This window comes from Suricata suricatta, chromosome 14 (assembly GCF_006229205.1).
Source record: "Suricata suricatta isolate VVHF042 chromosome 14, meerkat_22Aug2017_6uvM2_HiC, whole genome shotgun sequence".
Taxonomy (NCBI): Eukaryota; Metazoa; Chordata; class Mammalia; order Carnivora; family Herpestidae; genus Suricata; species Suricata suricatta.
The window spans coordinates 25,512,649-25,523,592 of record NC_043713.1 but is presented as its reverse complement, the minus strand read 5'-3'; the positions used below and the strand labels follow the sequence as shown (position 1 = coordinate 25,523,592).

General features: G+C 38.1%; 1 protein-coding gene across 3 annotated transcripts in view; it reads right to left on the bottom strand.

The window, feature by feature from the left end:
• Nucleotides 1–10,944, bottom strand: part of SMAD2 (SMAD family member 2) — an 82,950-nt gene that overhangs the window by 8,773 nt on the left and 63,233 nt on the right. For 2 of the 3 annotated variants that reach the window (XM_029922598.1, XM_029922597.1), the window contains 4 exons: nucleotides 8,205–8,258; nucleotides 6,820–7,032; nucleotides 3,793–3,930; nucleotides 3,459–3,603 (listed from right to left, as the gene is read on the bottom strand). In XM_029922598.1, coding sequence (XP_029778458.1) covers nucleotides 3,459–3,603; nucleotides 3,793–3,930; nucleotides 6,820–7,032; nucleotides 8,205–8,258 — 550 coding nt within the window. The remainder of the gene's footprint in view (nucleotides 1–3,458; nucleotides 3,604–3,792; nucleotides 3,931–6,819; nucleotides 7,033–8,204; nucleotides 8,259–10,944) is intronic. The other variant, XM_029922599.1, reaches the window with a different exon arrangement.

Below are 10,944 nucleotides of genomic sequence, written 5' to 3'. Positions count from 1 at the left end.
CAACGGAAGTCTAAGTGGAACAGGGTTCAAATTTCAAGTGTACCACAACAAAACAGAATTCTGACCGAAGCTGATTACACAATGTTAAGAGTTGGAGTTCAGCTTTTCCCTGACAAACCAAAGAACATCCCTGTTAGAAGCATCCTGGAGGCTTCTTAGTAAGAAACACCTTTAACACTTCCACGCCACGGGAGACTCTGGGAATGACAAACTGCTCCATGACATCCTGTCACTTACACATCCTGCCTTTAGTTCTTATTTATTATATACAGTAAGGTGGCTAGTCTGCTTGCGTCTTCAGCAAGACAGCCCTTCAAACATAGGAAAGGCCATTATCAACTCTTCATCTCCAAGCAACACACGCTCGATAGAATTTAAAACTGTATTTCAAAGGCTGTGATTTTCTGGAGCAGATGGTGTCAGTGTCCCACTAGAACCTTTGGATTTTTCAGTGTTCTCTAGCAAACCTGCAGGTGCATGTATCTGAATTTCTGTGCCTGAGAACCTCTCTGCTCTGGCCACATGTGCATCAGACTGCAAGTGCTGGAAACTCACCTCCCCGGGAGCAGCCCTCACCCAGTGACAAGGGATTGACATTTAAATGTCCAGTTTCCTTTCCTTCTGGGTGGGATAAGACTGTACGTTTGTTACTATTTCCCAAGTTTTCTTGGGGGAATATGCTCAAATGACCTACCCGTACAGCAGAGGGCTTAAGAATGGTATTGGCTGCCTTCCCTCCCCTACCTCATGTCGCTACTTCCTCCTTTCTTACCAGTGTTTCCTCCATTTCCTGAACAAACGACTTGCATTTGAATCCTTGTCTCAGGGTCTGAGACATATACTAAGGCATGTTGGTATGTGATCATTCCTAAAACATGACACATAGGACATAATACAACAGTCTCAAATCCAATCTGTACAGACTCAGTGTCTTATTTTGACGTAGATACTGCATTTTGGTTTATGCAGCCTAAAAACGCACTGGCACATTTCACAAGTTCACTCACTTTATCCATGAGGCAGACACAAGACTGACCCTTCTTCATCTTCCCCTCTGTTCTTTCCGTTGTTCTTCACATAAAGTTTCTCCTGCCTTCTACCTCTCCCTCAGATCACGCATTCCGCAGGATTTTGCCAAGATCTCTTTTAATTTTGATTCTGTCATTTGCTGACTTCTGCATATTTCTCAGTTTGTTTTCAATCAGATCATTTATTACTAGATTAGTTTAACCTTAGGGAATAATTCTTAATCTGGGTCACTGAAAGGGGAATAACTAGGTTTCAGAAGGTTGTTACTTGGGCACAAAAATGCACCTGAGAACTTATTTACCCCCTATTTACTCACTTCAGGACCAATCCTCTCTACTCAGGCATATTTCCCAAGTATAAATTCTTTGCACATCTATATTTCCTGTTCGCTACATTTCCTGATTTTTTTTCTTAACACTGGCAAACATGCTGGTGTTTAAGAAAATGAAAGATAGTTTTAGAAATCTAACCATTAGATTTCTTCCTCAGCTCCAGGGTCATTAAGGATAAAAGGTTCCTGGTAACCACGAATAGTTCACAGATATATGAGTATCTGACATTATTGCTAAAGGAAATACTAATGGAAGCTACTGTATTATCCAAAGTACACATATCTGACTCTATACCAATAAAAACATTTGCAGGTTACTGCTTCTCATAATTACGGAATTTAAGTTCTCTCTGGGTTAATGAACGGCAGAGTCAGCCATGCATGAAGGGCAGTACCTCTCTGCGCCCATTAAAGCTATTGTTAGCAGGAGACCTACAGACATCCATGGACTTCTCCCTGAGCGCTGCGGTTCAGGTTTAATTCCACCAAATTTCTGCTACCATGTTCTGTAATATTCTAATCTTTTGAAGAAAACAAATGTGTGACCTGAAGCCTGGTGTCAGATAGTAACCATTTGAATCTAATTTTTAATATCAACTCAGGCCGATTGAAGTCCAAGGCAAAAAGGAACTCGGCATTCTTTAAAGACATCATATCTCAAAAGGGAAATGATTAAAACAAAAGAGAAAAGTCACAAAATTAAGTATTCTACTAATAGAACTTGGACAAAATAATGACAAGTCTTCCTTCTAGGATACAAACATATAGCACAATATGTATTTTTGTAAAAGCATTCAACCAGCAGACCTCACGTCTCATGATCTCAAGAGGCACACACCTCCCAAAATTTGCTCAAGATACAGAATCAGGTCCAAATGAAACAAAATAAATACATTCTGAAGAAGGGCCCCAACTACTGGACAGAACAGGAACGCTAGTACTACACTATACGAGTACGTTCGTGTGCAGGTGCTCAGACAGCGAGCAGTATGAGCAGGAACAAGCAAAGTATTTTACTTAGAATTCTAGCCTTAAATATGCTGAGGAAGTCTTCCCTTTCTCTGATGTGGAATCCAATCCACGGTTTAATTTGGTAATAACTTAATCTATCTTATCCCCTGATGACCAATTAGCTTCCATAAAACTCAATTATGTAATTGCGACTAGTATCCTTGGAGAGGGTGCGAAGAGTTAAGGAAAGCTTTCATCAAGTCCCGTCTCCACCACTTACCATGCATCCACCAAATTTCTGCTACCATTCTTTAAGGGCATCATATTTCTGCACTGGGCAAATGATCAAATTTTTTGAGACTATTTCCAAATAAGTATTCATTTGAACCATTTTTTGCAATCTTATATATATATAAAAGATAACAGAAATTCTTAGCCATGCAGAAATGAATGAGGTACTGCCTCCAAAACATAGCACAAGACCATGGGGGAAGGGAAAGGGGAGAAAAAATATATACATAATACGTATAGTTATGGAGAGGAAGCCAAACCCTAAGAGACTTTTAAATACAGAGAACAAACGGAGGGTGGAAAGGAGTGTGGGGGTAGGAAGGATGTACCCTCTTCTATTACAGAATAAAGTTCTACCTCTTAACCTATAGTCAACTGGCCAACTTATCTGTCCAGCCTCCTTCTCCTTTATTTCCTATACTCCAGAGACACTGAACTGCATTCTGTCACCAGGATTACTGTGTCCCAACCCTTCAACACCTCGCAGACCTCCCGTGCGTCTGTCAGACACAGACCATGTGCCAAAGGCTTCCCGGAGCCTCCGTGAAAGTGCCTCTCCTTCCATGAACTGACCTGAGCCTTCAAGTAAACCCTTTTTGTGGGATTTAACACCCTGCATTACGCTACAGCGCATGTCTGCACAGGCTCTAATTATGTCTTCTGTAATGCTAGCACAGGAATTTGCAGCAGTTTTGAATGTAGAGACCTCCACCTCCCTTTTGTTATTTTGAATACTCTCTGCTGACCCCATAACCTTAAGAAAGACAGGTACATGTGAACTCCAAAAGATACAATGAATGGGGGAAAACTGAAGTACACGTTGTGGAAATTCAAGAACTGAATGTGTATTCCGTACCGGTATTCAGCTCCCCACCCTTTCACAAAACTCATTCTTATGGTGCACATTCTAGTTAGTTGATACACGGCTTCAAAACCCTGATTAACAGACTGAGCCAGAAGAGCAGCAAATTCCTGGTTGTTGAAGATCTTCAGGTTACAACCTAGAATTGAAAACCAAAAAAAAAAAAAAAAAAAAGTGTGAAAAGAATATCACAATCAAGGAAATGATTTTAAAGGGGCTACAGATCTTACAATGCAAGGACGCCAATCACCTGATTCGTAAAATTAATAGCAACTAGAGAAACTCAGCAAGTGACCCAACAGGTTTGCTGCCGCGGATGCATCCGTACCTGGTGGGATTTTACACACCGTTGCCGGGTGCCAGCCGTATCTCTGATTGCAGTTGGGGCTCTGCACGAAGATCGCACTGTCACTTAGGCACTCTGCAAAAACTTCTCCACCTATGTAATACAAGCGGACTCCTCGTCCTGAAACAAAATACACGTGGGATTAGCTTTAGAACCTCTCCTGTTTCAGCATGACTTTGGGAGAGTCTTCTTGGAGGAGTATTAAAATGACAGGAGGTATTTTGATAACCTTTTCCACAGCAATGCTTTTCTGAGATCTAACACTGAAACATACCACTCTATATTTTTCCAAGTATTTTTTTAACAAAGATTTTATTGATTTGAAAGAAATACATGCTTATCAAAAGTATGAAAACTACGTAAAAAAGCACATGTATAGTAAAATTAAGAATTTCATACAAATTATATATTATTTTAAAATATGTAAAATAAATGGAGTTAAGTTTAAAGGAATTAACCGTTTGGATAAATATGCCTTCGTTTTAATAGAGTATTTCCTTAAAGATACCACTAAGGTTCAGACAAAAGTGAATAAAATCATCAAGAAGTTAGAGTCATTTGCCCTTTTTAAAATTATATATTAAGGTGACCAGCAAATCCCTAGGTGGATAAGCAGAACTACGGGAGAAAAAAATTATGCTGGAAGATTTTAAAATACTTCTTTCAGAATCTGACAAATACACACAAAACATCAGCAATATAAGGATTTAAAAAACCCAACTGTGAAAGGTAGAGATCTCAGACAGCACCTAAGATTCTCACTACTGGTGTGTAAAACATCTTTTCTATTATTCAGTCAAACACAAATCTAGGTGCTACTTTTAAGGGATTTTTCAGATGTAATCAAGGTCTCAAATCTACTGACCTCAAGAAAGAGAGTCTCCTTTAGTGGGCCTCACTTAATCAGATGATGGCCCTTAAAAAGGACTGGGCTGTCCCTGGTGAATGTGATTCAATGTGTGGGTGAGATGGCTCAACAGCAGAGATTCTCAGCTGCTGATCGTGAAGATGGAGGGTCCATGTGGCAAGGAATGCAGGTGGCCTCCACTTGCTGAGACTAGCTGCTAGCTGTCAGTTTGCAGGAAATGAGGACCTCAGTGCTACAACTTCAAGGAAGTGAACCCTGTCACAATCACATGAGCCTGGAAGAGGCCCTCAAGCTCGAGAGAAGAACAGAACAAAGTCAACGCCACGGTTTCCCCTTTTGAGATCCTGAGGAGACTCCTAACCCATGCCTGGACTCCTGACCTGCAGACACTGTGAGATCATAAATCTGTGTTGTTTCAGGCTGGGTAGGTGTGTGGTAACAGGTTACACAGCAAATGAAAACCAATGAAACATTTAATACATAAACACAGAACCTGATGCCCTGCTCTGGGAATATTTGTAACATAACCCAACATATACTTGGCCATGAGGAAAAGAAGAAAAAAGAGCAGAGATTTTCCAAGCAATAGTCCCTCATCAAAACCAAACAGTGTTAGAAATTGATGGTAAATCCATTAATTATAGCAATCTAAAATTATCCAGAGAAGAAAATATGGTAGAGGAAACCTGTTAAATTTTTGTACAGAACCCCAGTTAAAACACAGGCAAAAACAGAATTATTTTAGTTAAGGCAGAGTGGGTATTCGGAAGTCTTCCTTACCTACCAGATACCTAAGATTATAAAAAATTTGTATATCAAGCAAGAGTTGAGATATTCCACACAAAGCAAAGTTAACAGACCTCTTCGGTTAACAGCACGCTGGCAGAATGACATTCCTCTTCAGTGACCAGCATGATTTCTCATAAGAGGCAATGGTTAATTCATTAGAAACAGAAGTAAACTACTGTTAAAAGAGGTTACTTTAAGGAAATGAGAACTGTGTTCAGTTATAGTAGTCATACTTTTTCTAACTCACTGCCAAAAAACTACTAGAGACTCAGCTGTTATTTATGTGGATTGCATCTATAGAAATTTAGCACATTAGATATTAAAACCGTGATTCAAAAACATCTATTAATTCATTTAAAGCTCTAAATAATAAATTACATACTGACATAAATAACATGTTTATGAAAAATAACTACTTCCCCTCCCCCCAAATTAGTGAGAATAGCAATGTTTTACATTTTTGCAAAGCTCTCTAATGTCTGGCTTAAGAGAGTTGGATTCTCATCAGACTGCACATGCAATCTCTTGCAAATCATATGCCTTGTTGCTCTGGTATATTTCACTGTACATTCACGGGTGAACGAGAGTGGGGGGAAAAGGCAAACAGCATCTTAGTACCATTATGAAAAGAGTTTTGACCTCACAAACTTTCTGAAAGGGTGTCTGGGACTACATTTTGAGATCCTCTGAATTATCTTTTGAACTATTAAATAGTAATTCTTGTTCAAAATATCTTGCTTCAGGGGTGGCTTAGTCAGTTAGTGTCCAACTTCTGCTCAGGTCATGATCTGGCGGTTTGTGGGTTTGAGCCCCATGTCAGGCTCTGTGCTGACAGCTCAGAGCCTGGAGCTTGCTTCAGATTCTGTGTTTCCCTCTCTTTCTGCCTCTCCTCCCACAGCCCTCTCTCAAAAATAAACATTAAAAAAATTTAATAATAAAATAATCTTACTTCAGATTAATGGTGAACAGATTCAATTGTATAACATATTATTCCCTGAAGGGGAAATACTTGGAGACATCAACAAACTGGAAAAAAGTCATGGTTTGTTAAAATTAGAATTCTGAAATCGGAACACAACAATTTTCTGACTGGCAGAGGTGCAGCAAAGTAATTTTAACACGCATTTATTGAAGGACTTCCCGGAATCAAGGGTGCCAAATAAAGAGGCCGAAGGTAAGAGTCTGCAGATCTATTAGAGCAGCGAAGCTATTAGAGCAGCGAAGCTGTGCACTGAAACCGCCAAAAGACAAGGCAGGAGTTTCTGCACACGCCCTTCTGATGTGGTAAACCACACGGTGCTCACGTTATGAGTATACGGCATTGGTTCTTCACGCAAGGTAAAAACACATACCTATATGTCTTCTTGTCATTTCTACGGTGGCATTTCGGTTGACGTTGGAGAGCAACCCTAGGCAGAACCTCTCTGAATTTGATGGATCTGTGAAACCGTCTACAGTGAGTGAGGGCTGTGATGCATGGAAGGTCTCTCCAACCCTCTGGTTTAATTCATAATATGCTATTGAACACCAAAATGCAGGTTCTGAGTAAGTAACTGGCTGCAAATCTGGGGAAAAAAACCAAACCCATAAAAGCAAGAAATGTTGTGTGAACAGTTCAAGCCAAGAAAAGATTGAATATCATCAGGTATCTGCACATGCTCTAGGCCAGCCTACACTGGCTGTAGCTCGGGGAGCAGGCTCAACATTTACACCACAGATTCCAGTCTCCATGAGATCATACCGGATTTTCAATTTTTCAAATTTCCCCCATCTCATTATGTCATCTAATCTTCAAACACCTTTTTTAGACTTTCTGGTGGGTCATGTTCTACCATTAGTTTTATCCTAGTTCCTGTTCAAATATAAAACCATCATGGGTAAAGTGAATCAAATTATGTAATAAAACTAATTTTTGGTAGGATATAGTGGAATAAAGCTGGAGCAAGGACTGAGTCAAAAGCCACAAGAAGAAAATTCTATCATAATCATAGAACACAAAATAACGACATATTTTTGACATTGTCTATTTTAACATGAGATTCTCGGTGAGTTACCCTAGTTACAAAAATAGAAAACCCACGCATATACAAGAAACAGAAAGTAATAAAACACAAAAAGCATGTAAGTAGAAACAGAATATAGAATCAAAAGAATCTACATATTTCATGGGAAAACTAGGACCACATGAATTTAACTTCTATAATTTTGATTAAAAGACAAGGAATATCATGAAAATTTTGAAGAATAAATTCCTAATGTGTAGAAACGAAAGAGAAACTGGGAAATACTGAGGTAAAACAAAGGCCAAGAATAAACTACACCATGTACACACACACAGACACACACAATCTCCCATAACCCATGCACATTTGTGATATGTGTGTGTGTATCAACAGATAAATTGATACACACCATTTATATTAGTAATTGCTATTACAAAATATCATAAAATAAACATAGCCATATAAATCTAGCCAGAATGTCATAAAATCTTCCATAAAGAATATGATTCCATGGATAGAAAGATTTATTCAGTTTTTATACTCAGTGTGCCAATAGAAAACAGTTTTAATAGTATTAAGGCAAATTATCATTTTTAAAAAGCACGAATTTGAACAATCATTTGATTATTCATTGGGATCTGTTTCTCATGGATACGAAAAATAAGGATCAGAGAAGACATTTAATTAACGGATATAGTGTACAATGGTGAGGGGAGGAAGAATTTGCCACTTACCCAAACTATGATTAACAGGGGAAAGAGTAGTAGGAGATAGTTCCGCCGGAGATCCTGAAACAAAAGGATTCAATTTTATAACAGAAATGCAAGTACTTCCAGAACTTCTGGCCAAATAATTATAAAATTGATTACATCTGGTTGTAATTACCACAAAGAAGACAGATAATTTACATCCTAACAATTCAAAATACGCAACTGCTATATGTGAATTTAATTTTGGAGGATTCAATATTTAAAAGGTACAAGCATATGAACAGTCCTAGCTTCTAGCCACCCAGTTCTCCTTCCCAAAGGCATGAAATGTTTCCAGTTCTTTATGCACTTTTCCACAAAGTCTATGAACCACAACAAGCAAGTATACTCTGTTCAGTGCCCTTCCACCCTGCGTGTTATATACAGATGGTAACAGTTCTTCTGAACTCTGCTTCTATACTACTGTACTCTATCAAGGATGCTGCTTTTTCCTTATTTATTGCTCTCCTTTCCTCCTTCTCTCTCTAAATATATATAAGCTGCAAAACCTTACATTATGGTGTATTATGGTGCCGTACTGATGGATAATCAGACTATCTCCAATCTTTTGCTTTATGAACCAAGATTACAATGACTAATTTGTACATTTTGCATACTTTCAGTCATATCATTCTCTTAAAAGAGAAACTGCCAGGTCAAAGGGCTATACACATCCTGCAATTTTGATAGATTTTGCCAAAACTGTCATCTATAGCGGTTGTACAAGTTTACATTGCCAGTGGCAACATAAGTAGTAAGAGGATGATCACGTGTTACCACTGACTGGTGAAAAGATGGTTTTAACAAATATAGTTTTTAAATTTTATTTTTATTTTTTAGTGTTTGTTTATTTTTGAGAGACAGAGTGCACAAGGAGAAGGGGAAGAGAGCAAGGGACACAGAATCCAGAGCAGGCTCCACGCTCTGGGCTGTCAGCACAGAGCCCCATGCAGGGCTCAAACTCACGCCGTGAGATCATGACCTGAGCCGAAGTCAGACACTCAACCAACCTGAGTGATTCAGGTGCCCCTTAACAAGTATAGTTCTAATTTGTATTTCTCTTACAAATGACATGAAACAGCTTTATTAAAAACTTTTTTTACCCTCTATTTCGTTTCTGTGAACAGTCTTTTTTGCTCATCTTTCTACACTAGTGTTGGTCACTCACTGATTTATAGAAGGCTCTTTATGTACTAGGGATATTAGTCCTTCTATGATATGGGTTGCAAATATTAGGTCATCTGTCTTATGACTTCATAATTTTGATTAAGTAGAACTATAAAAAACTTCCATGTGTTTTAATTTATGAATCATTTTGGGGTGTGTCACACTGATCAAAACAGTTGTGACAACTGGATATTCCTGACTTACTCTCAACCTTAAGGGAATACTTCTAGTATTTTCCCGTTAAGTAGGATGCTGATACAGGGGTGAGAGAGAAAATTCCTTATTTAGCATTATGCATCAATAATCTCAAACAATACTGGTCTGCAGATTTACATTCCAGGTGCAATGTTATACTGCCTCATGAAGACCACCTAGAAAGTTTGGTTTTTTCTTAAGCTCTGGAACAGTTTACACAGCATTGTAATAAAGCATTTTTAATAGTTTGATAGAATTCCTGTGTAAAATTGCTTGTAGCCAACAATTTTCTAGAGTTTACCCTAAGACATTTCTCTTTTTTTTCTCTGAAAAGTTCACTGTTAAGATAGCTCTATTTTCTTGAGGCAGTTTTGGTAGACTGTAGGTTCTTAGAAATTACCCATTTCTTCCATTTTTATGTAACCTGGTTAAACCTAATCAAGAAAATAAGGAGAGGGGGCACAACTACATAAAAATATACAAACACAGAAGAAAAAAAAATTATTCAGAAATTAGTTCACTCAATTCCATACAATTACATTTTAACACACATTTGTTGTAAACGTAGCTAAATAATCTTATAATTACAGAATACATTTTCTGTAGTTTTCTGATCATCTTTTCTACACGTTTTGGGGAAGTTATGTTGAAAAGCACAACCCACAGCCCCCACACTTCAAATGACCTAGCAACAGAGCAGACGCAGAAGACAGGTGAGACCCCAGCCCTGCGCAAGTCTCCCCCCCCCCGCCGCCACCATTCTAACCATGACGAAGTACCAGGCAGCACAGGTGAGATGGCAACCCCCAAATAAACAGATGAATCAAAAACAGAGAACAGGTGATAATTATTTTTTTGAAGACAGAGCAATCTTTCCGAACAAAATTAAATTCTTAAGTTCTTTTTCTGTACTTCAGTTTGAAAAATCTGTTGGCAAGTCACAACAGGTCCAACTAAGAAAGGTCAAAATATATTTAGAACAATGAACTAAAACTCACCGTTTCCTGAAGCTGGTATAAAATAAACAAAGCTACCATGAGAAATGGAAGAAACTGCCCAATTATTCATATCTTTCAGTTACTGATTCCTCTATTAAATATGTTACTTATCAAAAGTGACCAGTCAGAATCACAGATTTAGAAAGAATGGTTCATTATAATGACTCATAAAATTTTAAGTTAAAATAAGCTAACAATTTATTAGAAACATTTTTTAAAGAGGCAAATTAATTGATTTACAAATTAATTACCTACTACCTTTTTCTTCTTGATCTATAAGTGGTTTAAAATTTCAAAATCATGGGCATTTGGGTGGCTCAGTTGGTTTAAGCATCCTGCTCTTGATTTTGGTTCAAATCATAATC